Genomic DNA, 21991 nt, shown 5'->3' with positions numbered 1-21991 from the left:
GATTATATACTCGTTTCATATTTTAAAAGAATAGCTGAAAAATAATTTACAGAAATTGGTTTTACGATAATAGATTATATCATGCAATCTAAAGCGTTTGCTATTGAAATGGTTGAAATGGCTTTCAAATGTGCTTTATAGTTTAAATTATTTCACTTAAATGGCAAAAATTTTTGAATAAGTATTTCCGTTAAATTTCGTTTTTTTTTATTTCATTTTTTTTTAATATTATATTAAATTTATTTATATTGCTTTATTAAATTTAATTTCTGTTTTCTTATTTTATAGCGAATGCTGCTCAATGATGCTATTGCCTTCGGGGCGTTCGAATAGTGATGTTCACCCACTGCAAAACACACCGAAGCCACAATTTTTGACAAGAACATCATCGCCTCAATTAACTTTAAATGCAATAAATAAAACGGAAAATGGTGGGTACACGCTATCAGCAACGCCAGTTAAAACAGCATCAGCCATAAACGCACCGGCAGCACAAACAACGGCAGCGTTGTCCACATCGCCCGGAAGTTACAACGAAACCGGAACTGCTGTTGACCATATTTTAACGTTTCCAAACTTCGTTGGCAATTCGGTGGCCAATAAAGCAGCAGTAGCAGTTTTGGGTAACGTAGGAAATTGGAAAGAAATCGATCGACACTTGGAAGCGATACAAAATAAACTTAAAGAAGGTTGGACCGTACATGTCGGAAAGGATGGACGTTTATATTATTGCAAGTAAGTTTCAAAATTTTCAAAATTCGACAAACAAAAGCGCATTGTTGTTGCTTATTGAGTGTTACATTTAATGACACATCTCAAATGAACAACTGTGATGTGATAGAGCATCTCCTTAATCACAGTCAATGCTATCAATGCTATCAGCACATAAAATTTAAAACTTCATGTAACACAAAATTTGTCAATACTCGTATATCGTATATCTGTCGTCGAGATTTTCCTCTAACAACTATGCAACTTTGTATATCGCACAGAAAATCAATTTTCAGCAGTTCTCAGTTTTGAGTTTCCTACAAGTGGCTTCACTTGCAGTTGCTTGATGCTTGAAGTGCATTGGCAGCACATAGTAGCAGCGTCTCTATTCTCCACCGGCCCACATAAACCAATTATGTAAAAGGGAAAATGTATAAAAAAGAAAAAAATGAAAATTATAATATAATTTTTCACTTTGCTGCACATAAAGTGAAAACGGCTTGAATTGAATTAATTACCACAATGACAGATTGTGTATTCAGCCTTAAAAGAATATTGCTCAACTCATTGAATACATCCAACCGACCATTATCATCTTAATTAATTGTTGCCAATTACAATTAGGCACAGATTACTGTTGCATAAGAAGCGGAAAGGCTGATTCGGTGTGACGTACGAAATTTTTAAATCCATTTTTAAAATTACATAGTCTTCTGGTGAGGTTTAGTGCTGTAAATTTAATAGGACTTGCACAAAAATTAGCTTGACAAATATTTTTTGCGGTTCACGATTTTTAGATAAACGTAGTACAATTAAAAAAATTAACAATTTAATTATTATTAAACACAACATTAAGATTGGTATAAATAGTTTAATCTAGAAAGCTAAATTCAAACATTTTATACATTATTTTACTAGTATTACTTTGAGACGTATGTCTGAATTAATTTAGCTCTGTAGAGAATTATGCATACGGATTATAAGAAAAAATCTATCAAATCAAAAGCAAATATTGTTATTTTTGAAAATATCACCTTGTCTTATGATTTTATTATACATTAAATGAGAAACTGTGCTCTGTAATTAATTGAAAATTATAAGAAAAAATCTATAACTCAGATTTAATCAAGAGCAAATTTTTTCATTTTAAAAATAATGTCTTATGACTTTATTATAAATATAATTTGAAACTGGGTACGGTAATCAATTAAGATTTATAGGAAAAAAACCTATGACTCAGGTTGAATTAAGAGCAAATTTTTTTATTTTTGAAAGTAATATCTCAATATTTAAATTAAAATACAAAAAAATATTAGTTTTGAAACTGCAATAAACTTTATCTCCTTTCAGGCATCTTCATGTTTATCTCTTGCACGATCATTTTATCTCTCTATTTTACTATGCCTCTTTTTCAATTTTTCTGTTTTCCTCTGTTTTCATCTCTCTTTATCTCTATCTCAGTCTTTCTATCTTACCTCCTGTCTTCTCTTTTTTTTTAATCTCTCTTCTTTTTTTCTCTCCCTTTTTTCTTTTATTGTCATTTTCTCTCCCTTTCTCTCTTTTTCACTGTTTTTCTTTGTTTCTGTTTTACTCTTCATCTATCTCTTTCCTTTTTCCTCTCTCTCTCTTTCTCTCTTCCTCTTTCGCTCTTCCTCTCTTCTTCTTTATCTCTTCTTCTTTCACTCTTCCTCTTTCTTTCTTCCTCTTTTTTTCTTCCTCTTTCTCTTTTCCTGTTTCTCTCTTCCTCTTTCTCTCTTCCTCTTTATTCCTTCCTCTTTCTCTCTTCCTGTTTCTATCACTCTATTTTCTCTTTCTCTCTGTTTCTCCTTCTCTTTTTCTCTCTCTCTCTCTGATTTTTCTTATTTTTCCTTCTCGTCCTCCCTATATTTTGTTATTTCCGTCATGTGCCTTGCATATCGGTCCTTCTGTGTTGCTCTATTAGCTGCTAATCATTGTTTCTTCCAGTCTTCCAAACTCTTTTCATTGAGGTTGCTGCCAGTTGTTTTTATTTTTTATGCTCTTTTATGAGCATAACTTATCTCAGAATGTAATTCGCGTATCATCTAATAATATGATCATACTACCTTAGTTTGATTGCTTATAGCTTTTCAGTGATTGCTTTAACTATTAAAAAATCTTTTAAGAAATGCTTAAATAAATGCATTTCCATTTTCGTCCATTCATATGTTGCCTGATGGTTAGCGTAGTATTTGCATATCGGTTACATACATATATATCCATTACATACACACCAGACGTTGTAACAGATCTCATGTTTTTTTTACTGTAGATATGTAGACATTTTTCCAATTGTTAGTTATTTTGGCTTTCAAATTTATTTTTAAAATCATAGTATTCATAATAATTGATCATTTGTGGCACTTATTTCCTATTCAGCTTCTAATCTCATCTAAATTTATGTATAAGAACATTTATATTGTGTTTCAGATTTTATCAGTTCAAAAAAAGAACATCAAGCTACCATTAAACCGTGCTACTATAACCATAAAAATTATAATAAACCCTTAATAAAAGTGTGTAAAAATACAATACATAAAGAATATAATAATCTCTTTATCGAGATAATTTCGAGATTATACAAATTCAACCGTAACTATTGTTTAATTAGTACACGAGTTCCAGATTAATAGGAGTAAATCATATCATTATCTTCCTTCCAAAAATGATGGACATATCCTTTCTGACGATTACACAGTCTTTGCCTCCTTCTTTGTTCGTTGGTTTGATTTTTCTTTTGTGTAAGGTATGTGATATAGGGTCGGTTTTTCACCATCATAATGTGTTAGTGTAGAAATTGAAAGACAACGATTTAGCAATTTATAGCTTACCTAAAAAATTGTGATCATAACCGTATCCAACACAGTGTAGGCAGATGTCAATTGTTTTAGACAACGATTAATGTAGAACTGAAGAATCGATATAGAAATCACACACACAATCACAATTATCAGCCTCAGTGAGATAATGCGGCCCCCATTCTGTTGAATGTGTGTAACTTCATAATACACATTTGTTTGTGCAAAATTGAAATATCTTTCGGTTTGCATCATTCTCCAAAAAGTATAAACATTTGACGGTTAATAAATGAAAGATGTTACCTGTCAGAAACTTCTGTGACATTATAATATCAAACCAAAAATAAATAATTGGCATAATTATTCCTTATGTTTAAAAAGAACGGGTAATAACGCATATAAAATTAATGTTGTTAATTAATGTTAAAACACATTTTTAAAAAATTATTCTAACTAAAATATTTCCAATAGATCTATGGTTTTGATATAACTAAAAAGAAAATGAAATTTTGATGTACTCCTAATTAACGAATCTCATATCAGATTGCGTAAAGGTGATGTAACTGTGTTATCGATATACCAAAAAATAATTTTTAAATCCCAAACCTTTAATTGTATAGTTATGCAGATTAATTCCCGCGATACCCGCGTTACCATATATAATTGGATATAACCTATATAAATTTAGGTATATTCTGACAGAAATATCATCATTCGATCAATTTTGCGATGCTGAAGGTCTACTAGTTGCACTATTGATTCTTTCTCAATTCCACTTTTCAATAAACTTGGATAATTATCAAATAAAAAGTTATTTGAGAAAAAAAAATTACGGAAAATAATAATAAAATATATTTCATAAATATATATAATATACACATATATAAGATTATGAGTTAAAAAACTTTAAATATCTAACTACGTGATTCATAAGAAATAATTCATTTTAATGTTTAACACGATTTCTTTTTATTTTTTTCAAAACAGATTTAAGATTAATATTTATGACAAAGTGGTTCTACAAATCAGATGAAATTTTATTTAACTTCGTCATTAGATTCATTAAATTCTTTAAAGATGGTCACAATATTTAACATGCACATGTTTCTTCACAGCTTCTTGTTGAGAGATGGATTATATATTTCAATGGATCTCCAAAGGAAAAATTTCTGATATGGGATGTGTATTTAAGATATGTTGAATTCAGACTGTAGGGTCATAGTTCCTCTTTAGGATACACATCCTCTCAAAGATACTTCCCTAGCATTTATCTGATTTTAAATGAATAGTTGGTTTCAGTTTCAGTTGGGGCAAAAATTCCTCTTCTGTCCAAGTAACGCATAAGCACCCTTTTTAATACCACACACATGATTATGAAAATAAAAGTTTTGAAATCAATATGCGGGGTTGACAAAGGAAATTATTTTCTGAAAATCGATGTTTGAGATGTTCCTCAGGCTCATTAGTTCGTAGACTTCTATAATGGAATGGGTTAATCTTGATTGGCCAAAATATGTAAAAAAAATGTTCAGTTGTTGCTTTTTCTTCTTCCACCTTATAATTTCTGTATTTTTGGTTGAAATAGATACCCAATGAAAGGCCTATCAGCATTGCCACGAATTTTCACAATTCGATCTTGGCTCTGCCAAATAGAATTTTCTTTCTCGTCACTCTTTTAATAAGATCCGATTTTTTTTCTGGATTACTGGATTATACTAATATTTGTCTAGCTAGTGGAACCGCAATTTTATTTTCTTATATTCGTTAGTGCACTGACATTCGTTGTTAAATTTTTCTTCTCATTCACCTCTCGATAAAGTGATTATATGAAAGGATTATTGAAATTAATTTTTGACACATAGACCATGCTTATCACATAAGCACTGCCGATGTTTATTTCAATTATACTATTTAGTCATATTGTACCATAGGGTGAAATATTTACACCTGAAACAGTTTATCAAAAATGTCCTAAAACATTAAATATTAAATTTTCTCTAATTACAGCCATCTCACACAAACCGCTGGCTGGTTGCCGTCATGTGAAGATTGGAGCAAACACGAAGAATTGCCTTATGGCTGGGAGAGAGCAATTGATGCTAAAGGACGTTCTTATTTCATAAAGTATGTACTTTTATAATAACTGTATTTTTGTAAACCCATTCATATTCTAATTATAGCCACTTAAATAAAACCTCAACATATGAAGCGCCAGAAAGCGTACGATGGGATGAAAATCCCCCAGAACCACGGGAAGTAGTGCTGCAACGTAGCACTACGTTAGGTTTTGGTTTTGTGGCAGGCAGTGAGAGACCAGTTATAGTAAGATTTGTAACAGAAGGTGGACCAAGTATAGATAAAGTAAGTTCCTTGCTTTATAAAATTGGTAAAAATCAATTTAAATACTTTATATCTAATTACAGTTGCAACCCGGTGATCAAATTCTTGCCGTAAATGGTGAAGATGTCAAGGAAGCACCACGTGATCGTGTTATACAGTTAGTGCGTGCCTGTGAGTCACAAGTGAGTTTGCTAGTATGTCAACCAATGCATAAGGTAGCACCAGGACGTAAGTCAACCTTACTTTCTGCTGTGAAGCGCGCCAAATTACGAACAAGACCAAGTCGTGTGCGATTTGCTGAAAGTGTTTGCGTTAATGGAGCACCGCTATTTCCGGTAAGTAACGTGAGAAATTCAAATATGTGTGTAAATGACAAATAGTTAAATTCTGTCAAAAATATTGATAATTTAAAAATGAAAGCAATTTTATTGAAATATAAATAAAAACAATAGATTAAAATGAAAAAGTGACTAGTAGGTGTAAAACTTTTTTGACTATACTATATGTATATATATATATATATAACACATCACTCAAAAAGTCGTGTGACTAACTAAAAAAAACAAATTTTTTCTGCTAAAAATCGATTTTACTCATCAATATAATCTCCTTCTCGATGCCGTGCTTGTAAAAGGATTCGTCTTTTATCTTAAAATAGGCTTCAGTTTCGGCAATTACTTCTTCATTTGAGATGAATTTCTTACCGGCGAGCATTTTTTTGAGATCAGCGAATAGCCAGTAATCGCTGGGGGCCAGATCTGGACTATACGGTGGGTGAGGAAGCAATTCGAAGTTTAATTCTTGCAATTTTACCATCGATTTTTTTGACATGCGACATGGTGCATTGTCTTGGGGAAACAAAATTTTCGGTCGTTTTTTCACAATTTCTGCTTTCAAACTATCCAGTAATGCCGTGTAGTAGTTACTATTGATGGTTTTTCCCTTTTCGAGATAGTGAATGAAGATTATAGCATGTGCATCCCAAATTAATGAAACCATAACCTTCCCAGCTTACTGTTGTGCCTTTGGACTCTTCGGACGTGATTCACCGGCTGCAGTCCACTCAGATGATGATCGTTTTGATTCCGGAGTGAAGTGATGGATTCATGTTTCATCCATTGTCACATATCGATGGAAAAAATCTAATTTATTACGTGTAAACATGGCCAAACACTGCTCTGAATCATCAACACGTTGTTGTTTTTGATCGACTGTGAGTGATGATAAATTACGTGTGATAAATTAACACACGAAATTGTTTTGAATCCATTGTTTTAAATGGCTGTCATTTTTTTTCTGACTAATCGAAATGTCATGAAATTTTACACATAGTCTCTTGAAGGTTGGTACTTCATAAACGTCATATGGATTTAACAATGGCAGCGCCATCTGTGTTTCAGTCACATGACTTATTGAGTGATGTAAGATATACTTTTCAAATTACGCTCAATATTTTTTATCTAACCCAACATATAAATTTATTTAAATGCTTTGTTAAATTTTTCATAAACTATAAACTAAACAATATTTTTTGTAGCCTTCAGCATTTTCATTAGGTGATATTTGTGTACCACCAATGGCAAATGTGCTCAAAGTATTTCTTGAAAATGGTCAAACAAAATCGTTTAAGTATGACGCTACGACAACAGTTCAGGTAAACAATTTATTTATTTATTTAAATGATTCGTTTTTAATATAGAAAAGTAAAAATATAATTCACGTAGTTATATTTGTAAGACAACTTAACTTTTCTTTTCTTTGTAGGATGTAGTTTCTTCTTTGCTAGATAAACTGTGTTTATCTACCGGTGAGATATGTAGTCTTGTCTTAGAACACGTGAAAAGTCTGAAGAGAAACAAATTAACCTTACTTGATCCTGAAGAAACGTTGGCTCGGGTAAGCTCTATATTTTTTAACTTTATTAGTAAAGATATTCTCTAATATATCATTTTTTTTTTGTTCTACAGATAGCAGCACGTCCTGGCGCCCATAAACTGCGTTGCCTTTTCCGTGTTACTTTTGTGCCAATTTCAGCCGCCGATTTAGCTCAAAGAGATTTGAACGCATTGGATTATCTTTATATGCAGTGTTGTAATGATGTCACACAGGAGCGTTTTGCCCCAGAGCTACAACCGGAAGTAGCTCTGCGCTTAGCAGCGCTGCACATACATCAGCATGCTTTGGCCAATAATGTAGCACCGGCAAAGTTAACAGTCAAAGTTGTTGAGTAAGTTTGTTTATCTTTCTAACTAGAAAATGACAATTTGTATATTATGCGAATATTATAAATTTTTTCATTTTTAGGCGCGAATTTGGTTTAGAACGTTTTGTTCCAATATCACTTTTTGAGGGTATGAAACGTAAAGAATTGAGACGCTTAATATCACATTTTCTTAAATTAAATGCCGAAATGACGGGTTCATCTACCAAAGTTTTAACGCAACTACAAGTAAGAGAAAAAACATTTTGACCTATTATGATCTAAATTTTATTTATTTCTTTAGGCCAAATTACATTATTTGGATATTATTTCAAGTTTACCGAGTTACGGTGCCAAATGTTTTAGCACTAACCAAAGAGAAGGAGTGGAACGTGTACTGCTTGTAAGTCCACGTTTTGGACTAAGTCAAATTTCCAATGTGAGGAACTCTGTGGTAAGAGAAACGAATGTGGTCATATATAAATACAAAATTTTACTGATAGTTCCGATCAGGCCATGTAATTTATTTCATGCCTTGTATCATGAGAAGTAATAGATACAATTATTAATAATACTTTAAAGAATAAAAAAAACAAATCTTTTATATTTTAACACTAACAGACTAATAAGACTTAATTTTTGCTCTTAAATTAAAGGCTCTCTACTTAAATTATTTTAAAATTAATTATAAATTGTATGAATCAAACCTATTTATAGCCTCAACCCATATCAGCTATCGAAGATTTTAGTCATGTTATAGTCAATCGTGAAGACGATGTTACTTGCACCGTAGGCATATTTATGCAAGGCGATCGTGTAGTTAAGTATTCCATGGAAGATCGTGACGCTTGTGAGTTTTCCCTGGTGTTAGCAGGTTATTATCGGCTGCTGACGGGTATTAAAATAAATATTTCATATTCGACATTTCATTAATTATTTTAATTTTCAGGTAAAGACTTACTTGTAGATCGAGAACGAGAACCCTACGATGAAGATAATGCTCCCTCTTATTTAGCACAGCATACGGTTTTACCAGCGAATTGGAGTTACCTACAACCTTTTCATAATCGTGCACATAGCATCAATTTCCTTATGCCTCCACCTTATCATCATATAAAACTGAAACCAACAGCAGCTATTAACGAACAACATGATTTATCTTCTGCATTATGTGATCGAAATATGAATTCGGCGAATGTTATTAACAGCAACCATATGCACAACAAAGTGCCATTTATCAACAATACAGCGATGGATCTTGATATACATAGCGTTATGGCAACGGAATTGTTAGAAGAGGCTAAAGATTCCGGTCTGAGCGATAGCAGTGGTGGTGGTAGCAATTACTGTGAGCGTCAAACAAGTAGCAATAGCAGTGCATTTATTGAGGCTAGAAATGAGGAAGTTCTCCGTAGAGTACATGAAATGCAAAAAATGGTAGAGAACTCGGAACAGTATTTAACTGAACAAGGTGAATTTGTACAAGAGTATCAAGCAGGTCGTAAAGCTGCAGATACCAATTCATGGAAAAATGATACATCAATTGCAAATACTGCGGTTACTACAACAACAACTGGTGTATTTGAGTTCGATAGTGACTGTGACAGTCTCAATAGCAGTAAAGTATCATCAACTGAAGATACTCCACAACCAGGCGCACTTAAACACAGTGATTCTCTAGTGTTGCTAGCAGAAGCTATTAATCAGGATTTAAGTGGCATTACTAAAGGATTAAATTCAATTGGTGGTAGCCATCAAGAATTGCAAATATATCGACCAAGCATAAGTGCAGCATCCAGTCCACGTCCAGAACGCAAACTAAATGGATTTGGTCAGCTGCTCAGCAATTTACAGTCACTGAGCACTGATTTTTCGCAAAGTGAAAGTGATTCAGAGTCAGTGAATTCACCTACTAGTTCACCTATTTCACGCAGACCATCACTACTAAATACCAGTGAAACATCTAGTCGTAAACGTAATTTAGCCTACCGTACCAGTTTTGGCTTACATAGTCCTGATGGCAGCAATTTTGGACCAGAAACCAAAGACTATAATTTAAAAGAGTATTTAAAACAATTGAAAGAAATCAGTAATGTTGATCATATGAATCAAGATACTGATGAGGCAGCGAAGAAGCTTTCAGAAATTTATGGCTTTGAAATAAGAGGAGATACATTCATTGACATGGATTCAGATTTAATTGATTTACGTGCCATACCGCCACCGCAAACACCGGATGAACTTGATGCTTTATCCTTGTTGAATGCTGCACCACAAGGATTCGATGATAGTTCTTTGAAAAGAATAAATGATAATGACGTAGATGGGGACTTGGATAAGTTTCTTGCGAAAGTGGTAGTAGCTCCACCTACGCAAAAGGCAACACCTGCTAAAGAACTAACGCCTGAAGAAATAATGTCGTTTATAATACCACCGCCACCAAGCTTAGAAGATGTTGAAAAAACTAAAACAACTAAACCACAGGAAAACAATATTAACAGAAAACCTACATATCCAGAACCAACAGAAAGTTTGTATAGTAATTCAGTTAGTGAAAAAGCAGCATTCTTCAATCGGAAACTACAAGCAATAGAGTCAGCTACTGATGCGCACACTAATTCCAAACAGCACGCTGCAGTGGGACATGTCATCGAATACGCTACAGTGGAGCGAAAAAGTAAGTTTTCTTGTTGCCCTAAATTTAAAAAAGAGGATAACTCCGAAATAACGATAAATACAACTGACGAAATATCAGATCTGAAATTACCACCACGTTCTCAAGCAATAGATAGTTCACCTCCAGCGAGACCACCAAAGAGTGCAGAATTAATTCAGCGATTTTCACCTAAAAAGCAATTACCTGTTGCTGCTGTTACACAAACTGTTGAGAACAATAAGCAACGCGCAGGTCATCCATTCCAAGACGAACGACAACCACCCATGCTACCGCCACGTATAAGCCAAACAAACCGCAACGATGAACGCTGTATATCACCCACGGTGAGTGCCCCCAAAAAACCACCATTGCCACCAATTGCTAGCCGACCCCTTTTACGTGGTACTCCTGTATCAATACCCTATCCAACAAATGGCACGACACCACCGACAGTGCAACCTCGTTCATTCCTCGTCTCTAGTCCCAATGCAGCACAACAACATCAACAACAACAACCACTACCAATACCAAATTCTCCTCATTCCAATGGCCATAGTCGTACCAACAGTGATTGCTTTCAAAATTCACCCATAGACAAGCGACCACAAATGTTGCTTCTATGTTCACCACAAATGCAGCGCCGGATTCCAACAACTGTCAATACCACTAGTCCCACAATACAAGCAAACAACAGAACCTATCATTATGGTGATAAGCTTATAATTAAAAATGGGCACGTAATTGATGGTGAAGCATTGCTGGCCAAGACAGACGTTGCAATGGCAGGGCTACTAGTTAAACTGGATCAAGTTGCAGCACAGTGTACTGCAGCACAATCGGCCGGTGGTGGGGCTAGCATTGATGAGGATAAGTTTCAACGCGCACGCAACGAGCTTACGGAACAAACACTTGTGCTTGTTACCGCTTCTAAATTTCTCGTAGTCGCTATGTCTGATATGACACTTTCCACATTACCCGAACATCTGACATCGTGTTTGACAGCCATCAAAAGAATTACCGAGCTTGCACAAGACATGGCACGACACACCTCATCACCACTACAAACGCGCAATATTGTATTAAAAGTACATGATGTCGCTTCCAGTTTTCGCGAATTGGTAGGCGTGCAAATAGGACCATTAGGGGCAGGACAATTGGCGCTTCAAGCTGAATGCCTAGCCAATGTTTTGGCTACGCTGCTACGCAGTTTACGCGTATTCTCCCCATAATAACGCATCCAAATCATATCGAACCAAACAAACCATATCATAAGCCATTTTTGAACAAGTTGTGAAATTACTCGAAACTTAAGAAATTTAACTTTTTATCACATTTAGAATTTACTATCCAAACGTATATACTTATCTCTTATCCTAAACATATCGAATACATATATTTCTTATATTTAACCAACACACAGGTATATTAGTAATGAACTATTGGACTTTGTTTACAACTTTCTCTTTACAGGTAAAACAATTCTCTCATTAGGACTTAACTCATAAAATTAGTAAACAAATTTCTACCAAACAAACTACTAAAATCTCTAAAAAACACACTATAACTTTCGATTTATATTATATACATACATATATGTACACTATATACATAAGTGATTTTTTATTTACTAAGCTCAATATTTTTATTTTCCAAAGAGGAAATGTTTTATCAGATGTACCGAGTTTACATCACATGCCTAATGGTTAACATTTAAAATTACGTTCTTGAGTAGAATAATTAAGTTAATTTAAATTTAAGATATTTTCATGTGTAAATAATATTGACCAAACAATAATCAAAATTTTAACTTGTGATAATATTATAAGGGTATTCCGCAGAGGTGTAGAATTTTAAATGGTGCAAACAAAAAAGTAGGATGGTCAGATCAGTGTACCATAAGAGTAGATAGGAATTGTAATAGACTTTTTTTTAAAAAAACATAAATATGAAAATGTAAATTTATATGAAGGGATTTTAAAAACAAGAGAACGACTTAAAAACAAAGAGAAGAGATATTAACAACACGTAAACACATATAAAGAAAAAGATGAGATATTGCAAAAGGTAATAAGGTGAAAAAAGAAAAGAAAAAGAGGCTATGAGGAGGAAACTGCTATAAGGAAAAGCCATAAGGCCCATGTTATGTAGAGTATTACAGGGATGTCAAAATTGATTATTTCGGGCTATGACGAAAGTGCATGTTATACAGAATGTCAGAAATTGTAATTCACTTAAAATCTTGACATTTGTTACTAAACTGAATATTAGCTTGACTTAGTGACGAATCAGAGATAGCCTGAGCTCTCATGAAGAAATCTGAATCGACACTCAATTTTATAATTTGCATTAAAAACTACAACAATTTTGATTTTGACGAGCCCATAACATGGTCATAAGGTTCAATGTATCATTAAAACATCATCAAAAGAAATTGAAGCAAATTTACACATTTTAATTCAGACAAGTTAAATAGTTTGTTCTCTCTTTGTAAGCAAAAAAAAAAATTAAAAGCATAAACATAAAAAGGATAATAAAATATTAAAACTTCTATTAAAATCTACACATTTGAATGAAAAAACAAGATGAGGACGATAAGGGAGCAGAGATATAGATCAAAACTGAGAGTAATAAAAAAATGACAACTAGTAGTACTGAGAGAAACATCATTAAGAAAACGCTTTGAGTACACTGAGATCGACATCAAAAATAAATTCAATCACATCCATGATTGTTTTTGTGAGAGTACCGATTTGTGGTGATGAGAGTAATCTCATCAATTTATTGAATTCTTCCACCATTTAAATGAGTACACTACTGTTTGGGTAACCTTATTGTTTTTTATGTAATGTTATTATTGTAATTGGTAAAAAAAATTAATTTAACAACAATAGAAATTAATATAATAAAAACAATGTAAAATCTTTAATAATTTGTTATATATTTTATAATAAATTATTTCTTCTACGGGTACCAACAAGCCATACTGACTAGAAAAATCAAAAAATAAAAAATAAAAATAATATTATTATTTGTATTTAAAATAATAAAATTTTATTTTAATATATTAATAACTTTATATTTCATTTAATATAAATAAATATTTTTGTTTTTGTTAATAATTTAGTTTAAATTTTTTTAAGTTAAAATATGCTCAAAACTTAAGAGTTTTTAAAGAATATAATTGAGCTATGGCAGGGCTTGAATACAGACCCAGTGTAATATTATTTAATATATAAATATATACATATATATGTATTTGTAATGTATAGATATCTATATGTATATAAATTCATTTACATATATATGTATGTAATTTATGTATATCTACATTTATTTATACACATGTGAAAAATTATATAAATTAAAATATTTAAACATATATGTATTTATATACATATGTACGTATATTTATATTCAATTGTATTTGTATACATATACATATTTATTAATAAATAATTGTATTTTTAATTTTATTTAGACTAATCATATTTAATATATATAAAATATATAGTTATTTTTGTTTGTAAGCAATATATTTGTTATATCTATTGTAGAATTGAATTTAGTTATGTATATTATTAATTTTTAAAATTTAATATATACACTAAAAAAATATATATACATATTTATAAATCTACTTACATATATTAACGTTTAAAACTCGTATAATATTTAGAGTTACATATACGAGTATACGTAAATTATTAAATTTAAATATTAACTTGTATAATGTATTCAAATTTATGCATTAAAAGCGATAATAAAAAACTTAATTTAAACCCAATAAAAACATTATTTTTACTTACCTATATATTATATAGGTTAGCAATAATATGGTATATATGTTACGTTTAATATTTATACATATCATATGTATAAATAATTATTCCACAGCTCAATTAAAATATATATTACATACATCAGTGAATATACTATATAAAAAATACAGCGAAATTACTGATTAAAATAGAAATTGAAAAATATTATTACTTTTATGGACCTTTGGAATTCCGGTAAGCGAAGGTATAGTTGCGACCTATCTGAGGAACTCTCTGAAACATAATATTTTCGCATTCATAAAAAAAAACAACAACATCTTCTGTTTGCGTAGATTTTAATTGTTATTATAATTTAAAAAAGTTATATAAAACATAAATGAACAAAAAAATAAAACACGGACTTCTTAGAACAGCAAAAAAGACATGTAATACTCGTATATATTTTTCTGGCTACACAGACTTAGGCGGTATGGGCAAGGTAGTTAGAATTTTATATTTTGATGTATTTATTCAGGTGAGAACATGTGTCGATGTTATAAATATTTAAAGAGAGTATTCACTCTATCTTATCAGTCTTTTAATATTTCTTTGAGTTCAAACGTAGAATACTGTAGAATACTGGAAAAATTAATCATATGTTAAAGTAGATTGATATCTTTGCTATCTACAGTAGTCAAAGCCATTATTCTCATAAATTATCTCATCTTAAATGGTTTCAGAAAATGTCACACTGCTTTAGAATTAAACTGAGAATGCCCATGCTTTAAACTGTTTGGCACCCATTTCTCTTTCTTCCAAAGAGGAAAAAGTCAAGTCTTCCAAGATGCATTTATTTGTATACCAGATACTAAAAACGATTTCAGATTGATATCGCTTACACAATCGACGTCATGGGTCAATTCCTCAATATGTTATTGTGTACAATATATGTATAATATAATTTATTAATATCTTATACCTTATAAACATTATACTATTTTAAGTATAATGTTTTGAACAAATTGAATTTGTAGCCATATGTAACAATACTAATTGGTTGTAACAAATACTAGTCAGTTTTTAATTTAGTTTATTGTAATATTTATATATATCCGGACCTCACCTTAAGGTAATGATTATGACCCTAACTAAAAATTGTTAGTTAAACATTTTGTAAACTTATGTTATATATTTTGACTCAATGCAGATACATTCCAACTGCAATTTTTTTTTTCAACAATATTAAATTTTCAAAAAATATAGATATACTTTTTACAGAATTAATACATTCAGGAACGGTTTTGTTTACCTCTAGTAAATTGAGCACTTAACCGAATATTGCTGTGACTCATTTAATTTTTAATCGGAGAATACGTCAGAAAGTTGATTATCTATAGGTTTTGCTAAATAAAGTTCTTAATTATAAAATTTTAAATAATATAATATAATAATATTATAATTTTTGTATATATAAATTCATTATTCACAATAACTAAAATTTATTAAATAATAAAACACTTAATGGATATAAATTAAAGTACTTTTGGTGAATTATTTTTTTGTGCTTGGATAACGCACTAAATTTAATTCTTAATTCAAATGTTTAAATATAATTTTATAAATTTTATAAAATATTTGAGTCGAACTAATAAAACAAAACAAAATGATGTTAATAAAAGAACCGATAATCGTCGGTTAACTATCAAAAGTGAAAAATAAATGAATAACAATTAGAAAATAATACGTTTACACGAACGTTTAAATGGATTTTGTATGAAAGTTGACACATGTAGTTTCATATTTAGCGAATTATATACAATATTTTAAACATAGCATAGCATCATGTTTATATTGCAAACTTTTGCTATCGAACTTTGTTAAAGTTAGTTTGCAAAACGTTTACATTATCATTTCGGGTTTTCATTTTGTCAGTTGTTGTTTTTGTTATAGTTTTATTGGTTTACGTTTTTAATCTGTCTACTATATTGACCAAAATGTCATTTCAACGTTTTTATATCAAAAACCTTACGACAAGCTTTTAACTTCAGCGCTGTTTTCAAGGAAAGGTATTAAATGAAGCGAACTTTCAGTTAAACAGCAAATTTTGTTGTATGTATTTTTTTATGACAAAGTGAGTTTTGGTAACTGGTGTAGAGCCCAAAGTCGACTTTTACCAGCAAGGTTCATAATGTAAACCCCGTACAACTCAAAAGTCAAAATTGACTTTAACCACCAAAGCTTGTATTACGAATCTACAGTAGATACTAGACACTGCACTTTGAAAGTATTGTAAGTTGAAGTCTTTTATAAAATGCCTTATACTACATATACATTGTGAGATTAAGAGAACGAGATTATGTTAATCTGCATTTTTAACCTACACCGTTTACATTATACTTTGGGGATTAATTTTACAGTTTCTTTTGTTATGTTTAGTTTCGTGTGTTTGATAAAATTCTGTAAATAATGCATTTAATTACAATTTGCACCAAAAAATTGTAATATAAATTTAATAAATAGTTTTATAACAATAATTTAACAAATTTTGATTAAAGTTATATACAAAACTATTGTTAAAAATATTTATTAAAAATTTACTCACTTCAGATTTTTCAAATTTTCAATGTTTGTTTTTAATAGATTTTAAGATTTTTTTCTCCAATTCTTCTAAGATCGTAAAAACATGTACGATGTTAAGCCATTTATAGAGTTGTACAGTAAAATAATTACCATTTCTGAGGAGATAAAAAATTATTCTCCACCAAAAGATTTGTATAGAAAAACTGACATTAAAGAAGGAAATTAGTATTTTAATCTCAATTATTGCTTTTAATCTACTTTTAATGTCACAATGTAAATTTATTTCAAAAATCATATAAGAAAACTGAACCTAAGTGATTCCTATACGTTTTGTACACGAATTCTTAAAATATTTCGTTTAAAATTGATACTCTTTTTATTATTTTCTTAATTAATTTTAATTATTTTATTAAATAAGGCGGTGTGCGAATTCGAGTAAATTAATGGTAAATTGTGGGAAATAGTAAATTATATCGGTATGGAGGCGATTGTTGGTATTTACCAGAACTTCGAGTAGGGAAAATTAAGTGTTAAAAAAATTTAAAAAATTTATTAAAAAAATTAAATTATTAAAAATTTAAAAAACTTTTAACAGAAAAATAATAAGTACAATAAATAAATATAAATAAATCTTTCCAGAAGTTCAAAAAATCCCAAGAAAATTTCAATTTTACCTCAATTTACACGATCTTAATTCGAATTATTAATAATGACATGAATACGACTGAAAAAAAATTTTAAAACAAATAACTACTCAATGAATAGAATTTAATTTATATGTATACTATCCTATTATGTATAATATGTTATTCGTGTGAAGGTGACTAAAGTAATCGAATTATTTGCGACTCATCACTCGTTACTTTTTTTTTTGTAGTAGTCTGGCATTACTATCCCATAAGAAGACAAGCTGTTTGGAATTTATTTTAAAAATTTAGTATTTTTTAAGCAGTGCAGCAGAGTCGTTCGTAGCGCGAAAGTGAATGCAAGAAAAAAAGTAAAAACGGTTGTTGTATTAAATTTTTTTAATAATTTAACATATTTAAAAGAATATTATTTTAATTGTTTAACTTATAAAAAATTTTAAAGAAATAAAAACCCGTACAAATTGTCTTGCTTTTACCTAAAATTCTGTGCTTGAGATATTCTTGTGGTATTTTTGTTCATTTTGGAAATAGTGTTCATTTCACAATTCATTCTGTGTTCTACAAAAGCAACATTTTTTTGTTGTGTTTTCTATCAGAGAAGAACAAAGAAGTATAAATTTAACGCCGCCAAAAATAAAAAAGGTAATAAAAATAAAAGGCAAAAATCATAAACAGCAATAAGAAGCAAAGAAAAGTATTTAAAAATTGTCTTCCTGTTGTGCTGTTGCAGTATTGTTGCTGAGAAATAAAAATAAATTAAAAAAAAATACGAAAAAAAAATCCACAACAAAAATAAATTCAAGAATTCTGCATGAATTTTTTTGCAAGCAGAAAATTTTACAATAATAATAACAACAACAAGAAGAAGAGCATCAAGTAATCTCAAAAAAAGAAATAAAGGAAAATTGTGCAATTGTGATATCTAAGAAAATTTAAAAGAAAAAATAAGTCTAAATTGAAATTATTTTGTTGTTGTAAAGAAATACAATAAACAAAACAAATTTTTTTGCTTTGCTTTACAAAACGCCACATTGACAAATAAATAAATTTATTATCGAATTTGCTGAAGTCTTCCTTTGGATTGGTGATTTCCGTTTGGTTTATGTTGGGCAATGGATTTCAAATCTATTGTTTTTAATGCGGCTAGAGACAATGATTTGGCACAACTTAAGGTAAGAACAACAACAAAAGTAGCATGCAAAACAATAACAAAATTTTTTTGTACTTTTTGTGCAAATATGAAGGGTTAAGGGATTGTTGATTGTTTGCATGAAGCAGCTTAAGACGCTGCGCAGCTGTCATGTAAATGTGACGGCAGCAGAGCTGCAGCAGAAGTAGTTGTTGCGGCATTGTGGTGCAGCTATGGCGCAGTTACGGCTTTGAGCGCAACATACATATATTTAAGCATTTGGCATTTAATCAGCAGTGAACCTTGTGACCAAATCAATAAGAACAACAATAAAAAGCATCACTTTTGTTTTTGTTGTTTTTATTTTTCTTCTTATTGGAATAAAATCAGACAGTCGAGAATTGATTATTTCTTTGAATGCAGTGTCAGGTTTAGTTGGTTTACTTGTTTTGTTTATGTCTGGCACTGCTTCGCACGAAAGCTTCGTTCAAAAACATTAAATTGTTGAAATGATTTTTCTGACTCATAAGTGATTAAAATTTTAATGTTTAGTCTCAAATATTTTAAATAAGAATAATAAAAATTCAAGACAGAGAATGGCTTAAATAACTTATAACTTTTAAAAATATGAATAATTTTTTGTTCTAGTTATGTTGTTTCCTATTGTTGTTGTTCTTGTAATTCTCAAAAGAGTTGCCATCCGAATAATAATTTGTAAGAAAAAGTTGTATTGATCTTTGCAGCTCCCAGAATAAACACAATTTTAATATAAGTTCCTCCAGTATTTGTTTCGCTTCTATTGTGATGAATTAGATTCTTAAGGGTTGTTTATTTTATTTATATATCATTTATATAATGATTTATATCATTATATGAATTCTATACTTTTCTCTAAAGGTTACAAATGGCTTTTAAACTGATGAAACCAAAAAACCAGCATTGACCGTGGTTGTAACTTTTACATAGAATTAAAAACTTTATTATTTTATCAGCTATAAAATATAAACATGATTTATATGATGAGATCTAGAACATATGAAGGTTCGATATAAATATCTCTTTTTTCACTTATTTTCATTAAGGCCCATGTTATACCGACAGTCGCCATATGACGAATGGTCACGGCAATTTTACGCAGTTTTTGGTCATGACCAAAAGGCATGTAATACAGAGTGTCATATCATAACTGCCAATTTTCTTTCTTTATTGCTATTTTAGTAGGTTTTTTGTGACTAATTCAAAAGATATTTGCTCTTATAAGAATATACTTACATTTCCATACAGAAATAAACATAATTACTTCTAGTAGGCTCAATTAGTGATATTCATTACTAGCCAACATTGTTTTAACTAACGTGACGAGAAACAGAAAGTCAACGTCACCATATTTAAATCGGCTCTATTTTTTTTTGATTTGCTTTGGTGAAAAAACATTTTTGATTTGACGTGATTATGACTCTGTATAATATGGCCCTTAGCAAAATGGTAACTTAAGTTCTAAAGTGTTCTATATATAATATCAATATATTCTATATAGCACTGGCTTATTTAAGGAGGATTTGTATATCACTGTGTAAAAATTGAACATACGGGAAATATATCACATACTATATATGTCAATTGTACGTATATTACCTTTATTTTTGGAATAAAATTTACGTAGTTGAATACAACTATTTAATTCCAAACCAAACACCAAATGTCAAAAAGAAAATTATACAAGTTATATGATGATAAAAACAAAATTCTCTTCAACAACATACCATTAAGATATTTAGTGTTGTTAATATGTAAATCTTCTATTAACATTTCTACCTCATTTCGTATTATGGGTTAATTTTATATCTTTTCATTCCTCTAACTACTTTTTATGCCTACAAGGCATAGTTAAACAGTGATGACAAATTTTTCATAAACTGGGTTACATTAGTATTAATTAAACAAAAATCAATTCTAATTTTCTGTTCTCTTCATTTTTCTATAACTTTTATTTTAAATTAATTATAATTAATTATTCTAAAATATTGTAAAATGTCGTTCTACATCTTGGAAAGCAATTCAAGAAAGGTTTTCACGCGAACAGTTCAATTGTAGATAATATAATATATAATACTATTGATATGTAATACTATTGATAAAGCCACTCTTTCATATTGTTTATAGTGCTGATTCGAGTTACTAAACATAGTAACTCAAATGTTATCTTCAAAAATTTTTTGTATATGCTAAAGATTCTGAATGCAGAATGGAAAACCAAAGGGTAGAACATAATATATTCCATGGATCAAATTTTTCGTAAACATTGTTATTATTATAATTATGTAGTAAGTATATTATTATTCAAGCATTTAGAAAAATATAGAACATACGTCGTAAACATCGTTATTATTATAATTATATATAGGACAGGATTCAATAGTTCATCAATAGACGCAGTTTTACGAACTAGTAATGTTGAAGATCACCAATGCAACATCGTTATATAATGCTACGTAGTCGTGAGAAGAATCTACAACATTTTTAATATAAATTCGTTATTTTTAAAAAAAAATATTGATTTTATAGTTCTCGAAAGGATAAACGCAAACTGAGCCGATAACTTAACACCAAATTGAATTCCATTGCAAGAGCGACAGAAGAGTGCTTATTGTATAAATATTGTATAAATATTTATTTTCTTTTTAACGCAATCTCTGGAACATGTTTTTACAACACATATTTATTGGAAATATATAGCTTGTACTTCTATATGCTATAGAAATGCAATGTTTGAGGAACATAGAACAGCATCATATTATTAATTTTATAGTGAAAAACAACAAAACTAAGTTGTTGATTTAACATATGAAATGTTTTGTTACTATATGATAATCTGTATATACATTATATTCATATATATAATATATTACACTCATTTGACTTTGATTTTTTAATTACGAAAAATCTTAAATTAAATAACATTATAGGCATTACAGTACTAAGACTATTAGTTTGCAATAATTGTTGGATAGTTCTTATGAAGATCAGAACTCTATTTATAGAGGATTGTGGCTCAAATAAGTTGATCATTGTACAATATTAACAACTGCAATGGTTGATAGTAATATAATATTTTATTTATATTATTGGGTTATTTAATTCCTACAAGAATTTT

At 30.1% G+C, this 21991-nt stretch overlaps 2 protein-coding genes across 2 annotated transcripts in view; both read left to right on the top strand.

The window, feature by feature from the left end:
- Positions 1-13215, top strand: part of LOC119686158 — a 50988-nt gene extending 37773 nt beyond the window's left edge. Inside the window, exons 2-12 of the mRNA XM_038100656.1 lie at positions 289-735; positions 5535-5651; positions 5708-5888; positions 5951-6202; positions 7405-7521; positions 7632-7763; positions 7835-8094; positions 8172-8316; positions 8372-8521; positions 8785-8962; positions 9017-13215. Of these exons, the coding sequence (XP_037956584.1) occupies positions 302-735; positions 5535-5651; positions 5708-5888; positions 5951-6202; positions 7405-7521; positions 7632-7763; positions 7835-8094; positions 8172-8316; positions 8372-8521; positions 8785-8962; positions 9017-11952 (4902 nt within the window). The 5' untranslated portion in view covers positions 289-301 and the 3' untranslated portion in view covers positions 11953-13215. The remainder of the gene's footprint in view (positions 1-288; positions 736-5534; positions 5652-5707; positions 5889-5950; positions 6203-7404; positions 7522-7631; positions 7764-7834; positions 8095-8171; positions 8317-8371; positions 8522-8784; positions 8963-9016) is intronic.
- A 5477-nt stretch (positions 13216-18692) lies between these two features.
- Positions 18693-21991, top strand: part of LOC119677849 (protein fem-1 homolog CG6966) — a 35261-nt gene continuing 31962 nt past the window's right edge. Inside the window, exon 1 of the mRNA XM_038089405.1 lies at positions 18693-18880. Coding sequence (XP_037945333.1) covers positions 18821-18880 — 60 coding nt within the window. The 5' untranslated portion in view covers positions 18693-18820. The remainder of the gene's footprint in view (positions 18881-21991) is intronic.

This window comes from Teleopsis dalmanni, chromosome 2 (genome assembly GCF_002237135.1).
Source record: "Teleopsis dalmanni isolate 2A chromosome 2, ASM223713v2, whole genome shotgun sequence".
In the NCBI taxonomy this organism is placed as follows: Eukaryota; Metazoa; Arthropoda; class Insecta; order Diptera; family Diopsidae; genus Teleopsis; species Teleopsis dalmanni.
This window is presented reverse-complemented; position numbering and strand designations above follow the sequence as displayed.